The sequence below is a fragment of the Nycticebus coucang genome, chromosome 12 (genome assembly GCF_027406575.1).
Source record: "Nycticebus coucang isolate mNycCou1 chromosome 12, mNycCou1.pri, whole genome shotgun sequence".
Taxonomy (NCBI): Eukaryota; Metazoa; Chordata; class Mammalia; order Primates; family Lorisidae; genus Nycticebus; species Nycticebus coucang.
Window position 1 is genome coordinate 48,778,545 of NC_069791.1, and position 18,210 is coordinate 48,796,754.

The 18,210-nt window shown below is 36.1% G+C and overlaps 1 protein-coding gene across 4 annotated transcripts in view; it reads left to right on the forward strand.

Annotated features, from left to right (window-relative positions):
- The first annotated feature begins 2,137 nt into the window (after positions 1 to 2,137).
- LOC128561803 (killer cell lectin-like receptor 2) overlaps positions 2,138 to 18,210 on the forward strand; it is a 65,501-nt gene continuing 49,428 nt past the window's right edge. The window contains exons 1-7 of one of the 4 annotated variants that reach the window (XM_053556400.1): positions 2,138 to 2,200; positions 4,323 to 4,496; positions 6,515 to 6,595; positions 7,543 to 7,785; positions 9,659 to 9,912; positions 11,369 to 11,478; positions 14,942 to 15,398. In XM_053556400.1, the coding sequence (XP_053412375.1) occupies positions 4,382 to 4,496; positions 6,515 to 6,595; positions 7,543 to 7,785; positions 9,659 to 9,912; positions 11,369 to 11,478; positions 14,942 to 15,110 (972 nt within the window). In that variant the 5' untranslated portion in view covers positions 2,138 to 2,200; positions 4,323 to 4,381 and the 3' untranslated portion in view covers positions 15,111 to 15,398. Of the gene's footprint in view, positions 2,201 to 4,318; positions 4,497 to 6,514; positions 6,596 to 7,542; positions 7,786 to 9,658; positions 9,913 to 11,368; positions 11,479 to 14,941; positions 15,399 to 18,210 lie in introns of those variants that run through there. The other 3 variants (XM_053556399.1, XM_053556401.1, XR_008373343.1) reach the window with 3 other exon arrangements.

Genomic DNA, 18,210 nt, shown 5'->3' on the forward strand with positions numbered 1-18,210 from the left:
TATTCCCCAGCTAGAGTGCCTTGGCATCTGCCTAGCTCTCAGCAATCTCAAACCCCTGGACTTAAATGATCCTCTTGGCTCAGCCTCTTGAGCATCTGGGACTACAGGTGCCCACTGCAACACCTGGATATTATGTACATTTTCTATTTTTAGTAGAGACAGGGTTCCTCTCTTGCTCAGGCTGATCCTGAACCCCTGAGCTCAGGTGATCCACTCTCCTCAGCCTCCCAGAGAGCTAGGATTTCAGGCATGAGCTACCGCACTCTGCCTATAACAGGTTCTGGTTGGGCACTTTATTTATCTCATTCGTTTAATCTACACAGTATCACCATTTTCCTATGGTGAGTCTGAGATTTAGAGAAGTGAAATGACTTACCTGAAGTCACATGCAGGACCTGCTGACTTATGTTTCAAGCCACATCTGCCCGTTTCCAGAACTCACACTTTGTGGCAGGAGCTTTGTTAAAAGCCCGGGCCCTGCTGAATTTATAATCTGTCCACACTCTGCACCTTCGGTCAGGCCGGATTTTAAACATGGGTCAAGAATTAACAGTAAAGTTCCTTAGGCAAGTCAGTGAACCTTTTCTCATTAGTTTCTTCCTGGTAATAAATGCCTGCCTTTGTTGGGTGGCTTCAGTATGGTTTTATACACAGTGGGTATTCCAGTAAATGATGGCAGCTCTCTCTGCCACCTTTTTGCCATCCACTATTCCTGCCCCTGACCACCACTCTCTGTCTCCTCTCAGCGGAACTAACTTCCTTTATTATTTTGGCACTGACCTAGCAGGGTGAAAACCATCACTCTCTGATTGGGATTAACAAAGCCAATCCAGGATGAGGAAAAAGAGACATGAAAATGCCCAACAGCAAGGATCAGGTATTCCTAACATATCCAGACTCCAGAGGCTCATGGAACTTTGCTCACAAGATTGAGTTAAATCAGTCTCTGTGAGACATTTCAGCTGACAGCCTGCCTGCATGTGATGACAGGTGGCAGACCCAGTAGTGATTCAGAGATTGTGGATTGTGTCAGGAGGCTGAAGTAGGACAGATGAATCTCAAACACCAGGCAGCATAACGGGACCAGCCCTTAGAGGTCAGAACATGCAGTTGGAGGAAAAGTGGGAGGCAGGAAGGAACTGACGAGGGAGGCCTTCTGGAGAATGCTGGAGATTGGTATGGGAAGACTAAGCCTGGTATTTAGTGGAACAGGTGGAGGCGGTCTCTGTGAAAGCCAACAGTTAAACGCCTTTCTATTCACTACCTCTCTCGTTGTCCCGCCATCTATGCCCTTTGACCCTGTAATTTCATGCTTAAAAAGTTCTCCAAAGAAAATATTCAAAAGTACGGGCTAAATGCTTTTTATACTGGCAAAAATTTGGAAGCAAGCTAACTGACAAACATTAGGGGAATTGCCAAAATAAATGATGGTAAATCCATGTGGTAATAACTATTGAAAGTGAGGAAAATGTTCATTTCATATTAAAAAACAGTATGTAAAAACACTGTGTATGGAATGATAGCAACTTTTATAGTAGAATTATGGATGTTTTAAAATCATTTCTAAAGTATACTTACTTGTAATGGACACACAGAAAAAAGGACTTTTTCAAATAATAAAATGTAACAGAGCATTTCAAACAGGCTATTATTTAAACTAAGAGCTGAAGAATTTAGTCATGATACTTCCAAGTATGTATATATATATTTATTTATATTAATATATATATTTTTATTATATATTTATAATATATATTCTCTGTATATTTATTTATGCATAGATGTTTCAGTTATTTCTTTTTACTAGTAGTTTCTCTCAAGTGTATATATATGTATTTTTTGCTAAAGACACTAGTCTTGTTTTCTTCAAAGTTGTCTTTCTTTATCTTTTCAATCCTCAAACATCTAATGGCTAATGTTATTTTGCAAAAAGTACTAAGTGGTTGCTGAATTGAAATGGAGAAATGTAGTTCATGATGTTTTTCCTTTACCGTCAACATCAGGCTTCATCATACAATTTCCTTTTATCACTTTGGTCAAGAGGAGGGGCAGAAAATTTTGAGTTGGAGTATCATTCAGAGACGATTTATTTCTGCTTTTCATTTTACAGCCGTTAAGGGATCCAGGACTGGAAAGGCCAACTTCTTCCTCATTTTAGGGTCAATCTTTTCCATCTGTATTTCTTCACGGTACTATACAGGTATTGTCTGCTTTTATTCCTTCAGATCTTTTTTCTTGATTATGTTATTAGTCCTGCTTATTTATTCTAGGAGAAAGGCATTTAACTGTAAATGTCTTGACATGAGAATGGGATTGATAAGAAATCATTCTCTAGTGATTGAGTTAGAACTGTAATAACTCTAAAGGATGTAAAATTTGTTGTTCAACATTCACATAAAGTTATTTTCTTTCTCAAAATTCTATGATTTTTGCTTTGTGTTATCAAAATAAGAAAGAGATTTGGGGAGATAATTACTTTTTCTTGGGTCTAAAGATTTACAGATTATCTGATCCATTTTGAAGGATTGATTCTATAATAGAAAAACTCTTAGGAAATTTGTGAAAATGTAAATGAATTTCAAACATTTTTTTTTTTTTGTAGAGACAGAGTTTCACTTTATTGCCCTCGGTAGAGTGCCGTGGCATCACACGGCTCACAGCAACCTCCAACTCCTGGGCTTAGGCAATTCTCCTGCCTCAGCCTCCCAAGTAGCTGGGACTACAGGTGCCCACACAACGCCTGGCTATTTTTTTGTTGCAGTTTGGCCGGGGCTGGGTTTGAACCCACCACCCTCGGTATATGGGGCCAGCGCCCTGCTCACTGAGCCACAGGCACCGCCCCGAACATTTTTTTAATTAAAAAATTTAGAAAAGAATATACTTACATGTGCAATTTGTTTTCTACATTTCTTGTCTCTGGATGTCATCTTTTCATACTGATTTATATAAGATAAAAGGCAAATTTTAAATATTTACTTACTTAGCAATTTTTTTCTATGTTGGTACATGGGACACTCCCCAAGTTTTGTGACACACAGTGTCACGATCCATTATTTCATGTTAAGAAACACTGTAGACATTGTCCTTTCCTAGCTCGGCTTATTGGGTTGCTGGGAGAGCTTCATTATGCTTCTTGATTTTTGTGTATCTCAGAAGTTTCATAACAACTCATGTGTCCACTAATAGATTAAATCCATTAAGGACACTAACCAATGACCACCTAGTGACAAATTTTATTTTCACATAGGCTTCTTTGGCAACATCCTATGCTAGAAGAGTATTTCTAAAATTCTGATGTACACGGAATCATTTGAGCTTTAAAATACAGGTATCTGGACTCTAATCCAAGAGATTTTTATTCAGCACATATTGAACAGGGAACTGGAATCTGGATTATTAACCAATCTGCAAAATGAACCCTCAAATAATTCTTTTGCAGATGGTATAGGGGATGTACTTTGTGAAACAGTCTGGTAGATTCACATGTACTTGCAAACAACGCAAACACTTTTAAATACTTATATGTGTATTGGAACAGAACATGTATAAGTCATCTTCAAACTAAGACAACTATTCTTTTTAGAATATAGGATTTATGGTTTTTTAATTGATAGCTTAAAAGTGTTTCAATGATTTGAGGAAGTACCAATTTTTATTATATATATTTTTTATACATACATACAACATTTTTATATGTATATTGAACATTTTAAGCAAAATTGGCTGTGTATATGAAATAATTTATTGATAGGTTTTTAATTTTTTTCTGTATTTTCTAATGTAGTTTTATATAAATGACTTTATAAGTAAAGTATCTCAAGAATGGAAGAAAAAGTATCCAGTGTACTCAGCCTTACTATGAAACTAATTTATGGCTTTCATATGAAAGCTATAACCCAGTTATAGCCTAAGAATATGGGGAAGGGGGAGAGGGAGGGGAGGGAGGGGAAGGATGGGTACAGGGAGGGTGATTGGTGGGATTACACCTGTGGTGCATCTTACAAGGGTACAGGTGAAACTTAGTAAATGTAGAATATAAATGTCTTAACGCAATAACTAAGAAAATGCCAGGAAGGCTATGTTAACCAGTGTGAAGAAAATGTGTCAAACTGTTTATAAAACCAGTGTATGGTGCCCCATGATCGCATTAATGTACACAGCTATGATTAATATTAATAAAAAAATGTTGAAAGGTTTTCTGTTTCTTAAAAAATCAGTCTCAGTCTTGCTTTAGGCACTAAAGGAGTTAGAAAACACGCACCTCTCAGCAGCAAATCTTAGCATGTTTCAATTGACTGGCATTTTAACTTTTCTTCAGACAGAATTCATCCTCCTGTTACAAGGTTGTAGGGCAAAATATATTTGTCTTCTTACTCTGAAGATGAGTGATCAGAGAGTGATTTATTCTACCCTGAGATTTCTGCAGCCTCCTTCAGAATCACAGAGCAGACAAAGGCCAGGTGTCACTCAGAGACCTGGGAAAACCGATGACAAAGGTGTGTGTTTTAAGCGTCTAAATTCACCTGCCTCATGCATTGCCAAAGTCTTGATGTTTGAGAACCATTTTTGTCTGTACTTTGTTTCCTATCTGGTAAAAAAACAGTAACGGGCAAGGAAAATAGAACATGTCCTTTTTTTATAAAGACAAAAATGTTGTACAGAAAAATTAATGAATTCTTTTAAATTTAAGAAGTTGATAAAATATTTTTATTTGTAAGAACATAATAGAGTTTGAAAAGAAACATAGCATTTCTTAGAAAAATAAAAATCTTAGGGGATGTTTAAGAAATGAAAAATCTGTGTTAAAAACAATATTTTTATTCAGACAAAAAGATATTATAGGTGTCTTAAATATTTAGTAAACCTCAGTGGCAATGAAGCAGCAAAAATATTCCAATTAAAAGGTATGTTCTAATTTTTCTATCCTCCCTCTCTCTCTCTCCCTTAAAATACTATCTCAGTTAAATCCTAAATTGAGAATAATCATTTATTGCTTTAATGTAATAATATAATAATAAGAGTTACAACTTACAGATACTGAGGACCTCAAAAGCAAAAGCGTAACTGTTGTATGTCTAGAGAAAAATAGAGTTGGTGAAAAATGAAGGAAAGTTGATTCCTAGAAACTCTTTTAAGGATAGACCAAGCCAGGTGCGGTGGCTCACGCCTGTAATCCTAACACTTTGGGAAACTGAGGCGGGTGGATTACTTGAGCTCAGAAGTTCGACAACAGCATGAGCAAGAGTAAGACCCCATCTTTACTAAAAATAGAAAAAAACTAGCTGGGTGTTGTGGCAGGCGCCTATTATCACAGCTGCTTGGGAGGCTGAGGCAAGAGGATTGTTTGAGTCCAAGATTTCTGGGTTGCTATGAGTTAGACAGATGCCACCATACTCTACCTAGGGCGACAAAGAGCAACTGTCACAAAAAAAAAAGATAGACCCCAATCACATTTGCAGCTTCAGAATATCCATTATCGGTTACCAATTTCTCAAGAATATTGACTGATTTTTCTTCTTCATGATCACTTGTGACCACAGTAAGGAACACATGTAGCGGTTGGGATACCCTTGCACATGTGTCTATTGCTGTCAATGCTCTTGTAGAGGATGTTCTTTTTAAATCCTATAAATTGTTGCCATATTAGGATGTCTACAATGGGTGTGTGTGAATGTGTGTGTGCATGTCAGCCAGAAATCTGAAACTTTAAAACTGTAATTTATGGGTTACAAATTTTATTTACTAATTGCTTCTCAGCCTTTTGGTTAAGATCAAGTGAAATTTTATTTTCTTATTTATTTACTTTTGAGACAGGCTGTTGCTCAGGCTAGAGTGCAGTGGCAGTATCACACTCACTGCAAACTAAAATTCCTGGGTTCAAGGGATTCTGCTGTCTCAGCCTCCCATGTAGCTGGGACTATAGGTATATACCACCACAAGTGGCTAATTTTTCTATTTTTTGTACAGATAGGGTCTTGTTCTTTCTTAGGCTGGTCTTGAACTCTTGGCCTCAAATAATCTTCCCACTTCAGCCTTCCAAAGTGCTGGGATTATAGGAGTGACCCACCATGCCTGGAGCTGTAGGTTACAATTTTTTTTTTTTTAGACAGTGTCTCCTTATCTTCCCCTAGTTAGAGTGCCATGGCCTTGGCCTAGCTCACAGCAACCTCAAACTTCTAAGCTTAAGCAATCTTCCTATCTCAGCCTCCGAGTTGCTGAGCCTATAGGCACACATCACCACACCCTGATAATTTTTCTATTTTTAGTACAGATGGGTCTTATTCTTGCTCAGGTTGGTCTTGAACTTCTGAGCTCAAGCAATTCTCCTGCATCTTCCTCCCAGAGTGCTAGGATTAAAAGTGCGAGCCACTGCACCTGGCTTAGGTTACAAATTTAAATCAATTTGCATAATATATTCTGTGAAATTTTTAGAGTAGAATGTCCTTTTGTTTCACTTGATATAAGGTTAGTAGTGAGCCAGGCTTTTCACTGATAACGATTTTCTCCCTTTCAGTGTCCTGGCGTCTCATTGCAGTGACACTTGGGATCCTCTGTTTACTTCTGCTGATGACAGTCACAGTGTTAGTGGTAAAGAGTGAGTAATTGAAATACATCTTTCTTGTCTGAGTAATAGCAATAACGACTAATTGTGCAGCTATAACCATGCTCCCTCCATTGTTTTCTGTCTGTAACCAGGGAATGTCCCACGTGGCTCTGGACTGTGTTGGTGATTTTCTTTCTGGTCCTATCACACTGTCATTTTCATTTTACTTAACCTTGACTCTGAAAGTGTAATGAGCGGTCTCGTTCGGTATGATATTAATCCATGGTAATATTTCTTCTGGTAGATGGTTTAATAATATGCACGTATTCTGCCATCTGAGTTTAGATCATCATCAATCTAAAATAAACATCAATGAGAAAGGGCTGTTCAGAAGGAGTTATGACTTCCTATTAACTTTTACAAAGTGTGTAACAAAGACTGGTTTAGTAAAAGAATCAATCTGTACATGGATATTAGATCTTGAATTAAAACTTCATTTTTATTTGAACTGCTTCACAACTTTTCAGAAAAGCGCTGATATGTTATACTCAGATACTAAGTTACATATCCAGATTTTACTCTTTCCTCATATGGATATTCTATCTGTTCCAGTCCTAATTGTGCCATCTCTTCATGTTTCTTAGTTCAGATTTTCATACACAAAGGATATGTCATTAAATGTTGACTGAGTTTCATGTTGGTGCTTATTTGTAAATGATGTGTTATTAAAAATGATCTAAACTGAAAGATAGGTGTTGCCATCAAAATTTTCTTCAGATATTTTATTTATCTTACAATTACCTTGCTAATAGTGAGAAATGTATGTTTCCATTTCTATGGTCAGTTCATTGTGGTGTTACTTTTGAAATGTCAAATTACTAATTAAAGTAATGGTATGGGTTGGTTGCCAAAGTAAGATTTTTTTTTCTCTTGTCTTAGATTTCAGTATTTGATTGTTATGAGTATTTTTTGCATTATATCTATGTTACTGATTTTAGTTTTTCAGGACGTTCCAGAGAAACATCATCAGCAGGAAATTCTAGAAAACCTTAGGCAAAAGTACCACATTATGCAAAATGACAAAGACTTAAAGGAGCAGCTTTTGACAAATAAGACTTTAGAATGTGACATTTTAAAACATAAAAGTGTTCAGCAGAAAAAGGAACTGGCCTCATTTTTTATAGAAAACAACAGATGTTTTGGCAAAAATGAGATCTCTTCAAAATCTTTGCAAAATACAGGTATGGAGGAAATCTTGAATGAAATGTTGCACAATTTTTCTTTATTTCCTTTCTGTCCAAAAGCTTTGAAGCCTAATAAACAGGTTTATGATATGTGGTAGTGATCTATGGGATCTGAGGCACAGCTTTTCATCTATGCCTTTAGAGTTAATGTAGGTATTTGGGTTGCTTATTTCATGTGGATTGGGACTCAAGGAGCCATGTTTGGATTAGTGGAATCCTATAGTTTCCCAAACTCAGTGGCAGTTTTTAAAATTCTTACCGCTCTAATAATGTAAAATAACATGTCAGCTCTGAAAATTCAGATTATTTTGGTCCTGTGGCAAATGAAAGACTCCCACTTTTTACTGACACAGATTACGGAGAGCAGGCCTTCTGTCAGAGTGTTTTTAGGTTAAAAGGGGCAAAAGAGGGTTTAGATGGATGCTGTGATAAAGAAAATTGCATGTGTATGTTTTCATTCTGCCTCACTTCAGACATTTCAGGCATTTGGTTTATTTGTGACCAAGGTATCTGCAGTAGGTTGGCAAAAGTTGCTACAGTGTTGATGTTTGTACAACTCTGTGTGATGATGCCTTTAAAAACACAGTAGATTCTCTTATCTTGCATAATGAGAGAATGAATTAACCTTGTTAATCAACAACTGGTGAATATTTGTTTAGGATTTAGAATTCACAAAAGGCTTTTGTGTATTTAATTTCATTTGAGTATGATAAAAATTTACTGTCTCTATTCTTAAAGGATCAATGATATTTTTAAAAGTAAGGTGCAATGTTAAATACAAATATATAAAAGGAAAAGAAAAAGTTGCAAAAAGTAATATTTCTATTACTTAGAAGACATTCCACAATTTTTTTTTTTTTTTGTTTTTATACAGACTCTCACTAAGTGATTCTCTTGCCTCTGCCTCCCAAGTAGCTGGGACTATAGGCGTCGGCCACAATGCCCAGCTATTTTTTGGTTGCAGTTGTCAGTGTTGTTTAGCAGGCGTGGGCTGGGTTCAAACCTGTCAGCTCCAATGTATGTGGCTGGCGCCCTAACCACTAAGTACAGGCGCCGAGCCCACAGTTTTTTAAAATTGAATTTTATTATTTTTTAGACAGCTTTATTGAAGTATTATTGATATACCAAAAAGAACTGCACTTATTTAATGCAGTCAATTGGATGAATTTGAACATATGTGTACAGCCACGAATTCATCACCATACTCAGGGTCATAGACGTTTTCATTATCTCTAAAAGGTTCTTCATGTCCGATTATTTATTTATTTATCTATTTATAGGAGCACTTAGCATGACATCTGCCTTCTTAACACATTTTTAAGTGTACAGTATTGTTAACTATTGGCACTACACTGTACGGCAGATCTCTAGAACTTACTCATTTTCATAACTGAAACTTTATACTTATGGAGGAGCAACTCTTCACCTCTCTCCAGCCCCAGGCAACCATTTATTCTATTCTCTGCTTTTATGAATGTGACTCATACCTCATATAAGTGGCATCATGAAGTGTGTGTCCTTCTGTGGTTGCCTTATTTCATTTAGTGTAACATCTTCAAGGTTTATCCGTGTTGTTGGATTTGGCAGGATTTACATCTTTTTAAAAGTGGAATAATATACCACTTTTGTATGCATATACCACATTTTTTTTTTTATGTTTATCCATCTGTGGACATTTAGGTTGCTTCCAGATCTTGGCTATTATGAATAAAGCTGCATTAAACATGGGAGTGCAGGTATTTGTTGGCATCCAGAACCTGGATGAGCTTCACAGTATCATTACTGGGATAAGTGTAATTGATAAGTATCTTGCTCTGGTTAACCAATTTCAGGTGACAAGAAGTGTCATGATTCACCTTGTATGTTGTAGGCATACACTGTGAAGACCACTGTTCCTGTTATGGATTGAGCTGTTATTATTTTGCCATGGAAAATAAAGACTGGAACGGATGTAAACAGACTTGCCGAAGTCAGAGATCATTCCTTTTGAAGATAAATGATGAACTTGAACTGGTATCATGGACTCTTACATTCATTTTTATTCTCTTGGACTCTTTTACCCTGGAACCTAAGATACTGAGGATAGGCAGGAATCCAGAGAGAGAGAACTTCACCTATTGTTCGGTTAGTGTCTGTTGGGTGAGCAAAAGTGTACAGCTAAGAGTCTCGTAGGAGACTGCTGGCTGCTAATAGATATGTGATCCTGCTACTGACTAAGTAGACAGTACATATTTTAGCAGGATGACCATTATTATTAAGGATGCAGTTTGGGTTTTTGAAGTCATCTCCCTTTCTAAAGAGTCCACAGGAGAATCACTCACAAAGAAGTATGCCTTTTTGTTTTTTCTATGAAGTACTTAACCTTTGGTAAATTGCACTTTGCAACTAACAGTTATTTATCCCTAAATAGTGATAACTAAGAATTGGGACACAGCATAGTCTAGCAGTTACTTTGCGAACCCGGGAGTCAGGCTGCCTGGGATCACATCCATTGCTACCACTTATTATCTGGGTGACTGTCAGTACATTACTTATCCTCTCTGAACCAATGTGCAAAATGGATATAATAATGAGGAACATAAAAGTGGTAAGTTTTAAAAATTAACCTCATAGTGTTTTTATTGCATCTATAGGTAACATATACTTGATCAACATTCTTATACAGTATTTTAAAGATGTATCTCTTTAAGACAATATAAAAAGAAAAATATAATGATAATGTTGAATTTTAAAAAATTTATTTCTAATAAAATTTATCCAGATACACAAAATATATAATTTTACATTTCATATATTTTATACAGATATGTTTACAAAGATTAACCTGTAACCTCTGCTTAGCTTTTAGGAAAAAACACAAAATTTATATCCAAATCTAATAAATGTTTAAAATTACAGCAAAAAGAATTTATGGTATCAAGTCATGAAATAATTGTTTGTTCAAGCAGTAAAACATAGTTAAATTTAAATCTACATTTTAAAATAATATTTAGTTATTTAATCAGGCATCTTGTAACATGTCACTTGATATATTACATTTTAAATATGGTAAATTCTTCCATATACGGTCTCCTGTCCCTTCCCTCCTTCTAACTATTGAATTACAGCAAGAGGCTAAAACTTTAAGGCATTGACTGCCCACAACCAAATATGTTTTAATTTAATAAAGTTGTTTTAATGATTTTTATCTTGCACTTACAATTAGGTGATGATCAATTTTCTACATCTTATATATACTTTGGGAGCATGATTTTGAATAGTTTCAGAAAGCATCATAAATTGATTTAAAAGTATCCTATTGCTAGATATTTAGATTTTAAATTTTCCCTGTTTTAAATAATCCATAAAAGCAGCAGTCATTTTTAACATATATAAATAACGTATTAGGAGGAAATTACTTTGGGAAATGAAAAAGCAGGGATTGAGGGGAGAGAGGTTTCTCGAGGAAGGAGGAATGAAGGGTGATGTTCAGAGTAGCAGCGTACTGGCCATAGAAACAGCTGGCCCTTCAGCCTGCCCTCTCTGAGCTCCTCTAACAAGTGGGAGTTAAGTCACATGATATGTTTTGTTTCCTTCCTAGGCCTTCCTTCAACCCCAGACTCACAAAAATTATTACTGGATTGGATTATCGTATGATCACAGGGAAAGGAAATGGAAATGGGTTGATGATGGTTTGTCTTCTTCCGGAATGTAAGTTTCCGGAGTGCATTCAAACCCTAACTTGGAGTGGGAGTGAAATGAGTTTTGTGAAATGAGGATTATGTCTGAAATGAGTCTTTTCTCATTTCACAAAGCTTGATTCATTTCAAATAGAGGTCACTGGTAAGAAAGTCCTCATTTAGCTGTACTTTCAGGAAGGATAGCTAAAAAGAAGTCATAGAGAGTTATTAATAATAAAAAGAGTAGGATGTTACACAAATGCCCAGAAGTATGTGTTATGAGCTACACAAAAATAAAACAAAATCATAAAGCAAGATGATACGATACGAAGTGATTGAACCATCCTGACTTAGCTATAAGGATCCCTCCCACAACCACAAATTGGTAACCTGAGCATTGCAAAAATTCACTGGAAACTCCTTTATATAATTAGTTTATACATGTACATATTTTTATATATTATTTATAAATATATATGCGTACCTATTTTCTATTGTTCTATTTTATTTTATTTTTTTCTTTTTTTTTTATTGTTGGGGATTCATTGAAGGTACAATAAGCCAGCTATTGTTCTATTTTAAAGTACAGTATTATGTTAACTTTTGGGTTTATATTTAGTACTAATCTGCTGGTTAATGGTTATTAAATTTTTAAACAAGTCTTAGTTATTTTTTTAATCTCTAGGAATTTTATTTTGTGTTTTCAAATATTCTTGCTAGTTACTCATATTTCTGAGCTGTCTTTTATTTCTTGAAAGACATTAAACATACTTATTTTACACAAGATATCTGACAATTTTAATATTTGAAATTTTGCGGGTCAAATCTGTCATTTCTGCTGACTTTTGCTCATGATGCCATTTTCTTTGTAGTGTTTAGTGATTTATTTTTCTTTCTGAGCTCCTACTGACACTATCTGAGGCTTGATATAAAGGTGGTAGCTTTCTCAGAAAAGAATTGCTTTTGTTGAATGCCTTGGAGCATTATGAGTCTGGGCCACTTTTAATTCTAAATTTAAGCCTTGCTAGTATTGTGTTTCAGGCTTCAAACTTACAAAAGATGTCATGTAGGAAATTACACTGAGGTAATTGTACCCTCCAAGCACACTTCCAGGCACCCTATCCCAGAGGTTATTAAATGGAATGGCTCAGAGGCCAAATTAAATGCTCAAATCACAAAGTTAATTAAATCACTTAATTTTTTTTACTTTAAAAAATTTATTTAGAAATAATTTCAAATTTACAAAAAAATTCAAAAGTAAAAATAATCCAAAGACAATGGGTGCACGTTTACTGCTGTGAACATTGTATCACATTGGTTTTGACATTGGCACTCTTTCACTCTTTCTTCTATTTCTTATTTTTTTCTTTTTTTTTTTTTTTTTTGTAGAGACAGAGTCTCACTTTATGGCCCTTGGCAGAATGCCATGGCCTCACACAGCTCACAGCAACCTCCAGCTCCTGGGCTTAAGCGATTCTCTTGTCTCAGCCTCCCGAGTAGCTGGGACTACAGGTGCCCACCACAGCACCCGGCTATTTTTTTGTTGCAGTTTGGCCGGGGCTGGGTTTGAACCCGCCACCCTCGGCATATGGGGCCGGCGCCCTACTCACTGAGCCACAGGCGCCGCCCTCTTATTTTTTTCTTAACCAGCTGAGGGTTCAGTGACATACACAATGACCCTTTAACTCTAAATACTTTAGCATGTATGGTCTAAAAATGGGAACATTACTTAACAAAGTAAAGTTATCAGTAAATTTTGCATTGGTATGATATTTTCCACTCTATCCATATTCTGACCTGTCAGTTGACCCAATGCTGTCTGTATGCTGTATGCATTTTTCCCCTCCTAGTATGCGGCCTAGGGTCAGGTACTTCATTTTGTAGTTGTCTCTTTAGTTTCTTTAATCTAGAACAGTTCCATGAACTTTGTCTTTCATAACATTGATATCTTTGAAGCAGATAATTTTCCTCTTACCTTGTTTAAATGTAAAGTCACTCATGTTGTGCTTGTCTGATATGTTCTCATGCTTAAGTTTTATATTTTTGCATTAAATACCACATTGTTGATGTTGTGGCCTTTTTACGGTACCCCCCGGCATGTGAAAGGACAGCAGTAGGCTAGGTTGTTGTACTTGGATAAGATACAAGAGGATGAAAGGATCGCCTGAATTCTCGGCTCTGCCATCTCCAGATGGCCTCTCTCTGTCACAAAACCCTGGCCTGGTGATGTGGTTGTGGTTTCTGGGCCAGACTTGAGGTGTGAGTAAGAAGGCCCAATAGATAGAAAGTTTCTATTTCTAGCACACACATTTCCTCTAATGGGGAGATGAGGATGCATGTGAGCTTGGCCGCAGCGTGCAGCTTTCCTATTAACCTGATGAGAAGCTATGGATTTAATTTGTGCTTTTTGGGGCAGAGGCCAGATGGGTGTTACCAATGGGGAGTGAGCTGAAGACCTCATGATGTTGAGTGTGTATGTGCCCCATGTATATTTTGTGTATGTTTGGTGTCTGCTTCATCCTTTCTTCCTCCTTTGTCTGTGTTCAGCACACACATATTCTCCTTACTGCGTCTCTACCTGACATGTCTCCTAGGTTACTAATTTACCTGTCCATAGATATCACATTTTATGTGTTCTGCTGTTGCCTTGCAAGCTACTTGGTTTCATTTCTTCCTTATTTTTTTTTCTTTTTTTCCTGTAGCAGATCTGAATATTCTTAAGTAATAGCAGCAAATGCAAATTACATGAGGGATACTTTGTCAGTTTGAATTCTTAGGTGGGATTATTCTTTTTCTCTTCTACTTAAGTCCAAAGTTCAAAATAGGCAGTGGTTTATACTTTGGGATCGCAGCTCTAGGCAGCTTGGAGAGTTTTAGAATTAAATTTATTTTAGAGGGTTTAATATTTTATTCAGCATTTTTAATTGTTCAATAGGAAGCTTGTTTGGGTACCTACTCTGCCATTTTGCTGACGTAGAAATCCTACTTTAGATATTTTTCAATGGATTGCCTTGTGATAACTATGAGGTTGGTAGGAAAGGAAATGAAATAAACAAAACCATCAAACAACCTCATCTCTGAGTATATTCTAATTCTACCTTTCTTTCTTCTTAAAATATATATACATGAGATGTGGTTATCTGTGTCACAGAAATTTAGCTATTCTTTTTAATTTCTCACTTTTATAAAAAAAATTAACCTAAGAAATCAGATTTGGAATATCATAATCCCATTGCAATATTTCAAGGTAATTTCACCTCCTCACCAACAACTGTCAGTGTGGAATAATATGGGAAATTATGTATCAGATTCAGATGCCATGATTTTCTTTAATGGACTAAGAGCAAAAGAAAATCTTCCAATGATGAAGTTATGGTTAACATTTCCATACTCCAGATACTTAGGCAACATAATTAAAAAAATCAAAACCATTATTTATGTAATCGTAAGCTTCGGAATTGAACAATTGGCCATGTATGTTTTTTGTTCCACAGTAATTCTACGGTAATGAGTTCACCTTCCAGCAGGGGACAATGTGCGTTTTTATCTTCAACAAGAATGGCAACTGCTGATTGTATTAAAACTTACCCTTGTATCTGTGAAAAGAGAATTGACTTTGGCTCTATTTTCTCTGCTTCAACGTGCACTAAGAAGAAAAGCTGAAAATGAAATGTTGTCTTTTTTTGTTTGTTTGCTTCCGATAATAATTTGTGGTTACTTTCAAATAAATGTTTTTGCCTGCAGAACTTAGTCTGCGGTTGAAATAGATGAAGATGAGCTGAAAGAGAAAGAAAATGTGCTTTTGCGTGCATTTTACAAGGGTATATGTGAAACTTAGTAAATGTAGAATGTAAATGTCTTAACACAATAACTAAGAAAATGCCAGGAAGGCTATGTTAACCAGTGTGATAAAATATGTCAAATGGTATATAAAACCAGTGTATGGTGCCCCATGATCCCATTAATGTACACAGCTATGATTTAATTAAAAAAAAAAAAAAGAAATCAGATGTCGTCTTTCTTCCTTGAAATGGGAAGATTTTGTCTCTGGAGAACAGTTGCCTGTTTCTTTAATAGCTCTGAGGAGTTATTCATTCCTTCTGTTTCCCTGAGTCGCCCACAGAACCAAGTAGAGAACTCTAGTAAATAACCTCAGTCTTTTCTTTATCAATAGGATAAAATCATCTCAGTGATTTTAAAATCTTCTGGCTTTGATAGATAGCACAATTAAAAACTATAATATAGGGTTTCTTTCTTCTCATCTAGGCACTTGCTTCTTTTTCTTTTTTTCATTTTTTTTTTTTTTTAATGAGGCAGAGTCTTGCTCTGTCACCCTAGCTAGAGTACAGTGGGGTCATCATAGCTCACTATAACCTCAAACACGTAGGCTCAAGCAATCCTCCTGCCTCAGCCTCTAGAGTAGCTAGAACTATAGTTGGATGACACTGCCCAGCTGATTTTTCAATTTTTTTAATAGAGCCCTTGGTGAGGCTGTGGTATCTTGCTCTTGCTCAGGCTGGTCTTGAACCCCTGATCCTTTTGCATTGGTCCCCTAGAGTGCTAGGCTGCAGGCAAGAGACACTACTTTTTTAAAAAATTATTTTGCTATGAAATATAATTTCGAACTTACTGGAAGTTGCCAGAATGATATAAGGAAGCCCTTATAATCTTTACCCTTAGTAGCCAGTTATTTAAATTTTGCTCTATCAGCTTTATAATTTCTCTCTCTTTCCCTTTGTCTCTCTCTTTCTCCCCCTCCCCTTGCTGAGGTATTTGATAATAAATTAAGGATGTTGTGTCTCTTTGTCTGGATATTTTCCAAGAACAAGGGCTTTTTCTTATATAATCATACCACAATTTTCAAAATCAAGAATTTAGCATTGATATAATACTATAATCTAATCTATATTCATGTTCAAATTTTGTCAATTGCCCCACTAATATCCTTTATAGATATTTTTTTCCCACGTTCAGGATCATGAAATGCATTTAATTTTGGTATCTCTTTAGTTTCATTTAATCTGGAACAGTTCTTAAGTCTTTCTTTTTCTTGACCTTGACATTTGAAAAATTAACTTTATTGAGTTATACTTGTGTCCAATAAAATGCGCCTGGTATAAGTCATGAGTAGTATGAGTTTTAACAGGTACAGACACCTCTTACATGCTATCAAATGCTTATACAGAACATTTCCATCGCCTCCAAGAAGTTCCTTTCTTTTCCTCATCATTCACTTGGCCCCAGGCAACCAAGAACATGCTTTCTATCACTATAAATTATTTTCATTTATTCTAGAATTTTGTGCCTAATGCACTCTTTAATATTTGGCTTCTTTTTGCTCAACATGTTTTTGAAATTAATCCATTTTTGTGTGTGTACAAGTAGTTTATTCTTTTTGTTTCTAGATAGTATTTTATTGTACAGATATATTACACAATTTATTCATTCACCTACGGACACCTGATGTGTTTATAATTTTTGGCTATTATCAGTAAAGCTGCCGTGAACATTTGTGTGCATGTCTCTATGTGGATATGTCTTTTCATTTGTTTTTAGTAAATACCCAGAAGTCTGCTTGCTGGGTCCCATGGTACATGTTTTCTTTTACAAGAAACCTGTAAACTATTTTCCAGTCTGTTTGCGTCATTTTACTTTCCCAGTAGAAACATACAAGAGTCCCCCTTGCCCCTCATCATTGTCAACACTTGATATTTTCAGCCTTTTTAATTTTAGCCATTATGGTGAATGTGCAGTGGTATCCCATTGTTATTTTTTATTTGCATTTTCCTCAGGGCTTGAATCCACAGATGTGAAACCCATAGATACAGAAGGATGACTGTATTTTCCATTGTTGTATCCTCTTGCTGAACTGACCCAGTTATCTTTTTATAATGACCATGTTTGTCTCTTTTTACAATTTTTATCTGGCATGAGCATAGCTACCCTTGTTCTCTTTTGGTTTACATTTGCATGGAATATCATTTTCCATCCCTTCACTTTCAGTCTCTGTATATTCTTACAGGTGAAGTGATTCTCTTACAGGCAGCATATATTTGGGTCTTGTTTGTTTGTTTGTGTGTTTTGAGACATAGTCTCACTTGGTCACTCTCAGCAGAGTGTGTGGCTTCATAGCTCATTGCAACTTCAAACTCTGGGCTCAAGCAATCCTCTTGTCTTAGCCTCCCAAGTAGCTGGGACTACAAATGCCTGTCACAATGCCTGGCTATTTTTAGAGACTGGGTCTTCCTCTTGCTCAAGCTAAGCTGGAACTCGAGCTCAGGAGATCCACTCCCCTCAGCCTCCCAAAGTGCTAGTATTACAGGCCTGAGCCTATGAGCCCTGCCCTTGTTTTTTTAATCCATCAGCCACCTTTTAATTGGAGAACTGAATCCATTCACATTCAAGGTTATTATTGATAGGCGGGCACTTATTTTTGCCATTCTGTTACCGTTTTCTGGTTGTTTTGCAGATACTTTGGTCTTTTCTTCCGCTCTTTTTGTTTACTTTGTGATTTTGTGGTTTTCTGTGGTGCTAAGTTTTGATTCCTTTTTCTTTCTCCTTTATGTATCTGTAATGTTTTTCTTTGTGGTTACCGTGGGGCTAACATAGAGTCTTATGGTTAATAAAGGGGATTTTAAGCTCATAATGACAGCTTTAGCTATGTAAAAACATACTAGTCTTTTCACCTCCCCGTCCTAATTTATATTTTTGTTGCCTTAATTTATCTTGTTATTCTTGACCATTTTGACTTTTAGCCTTTGTA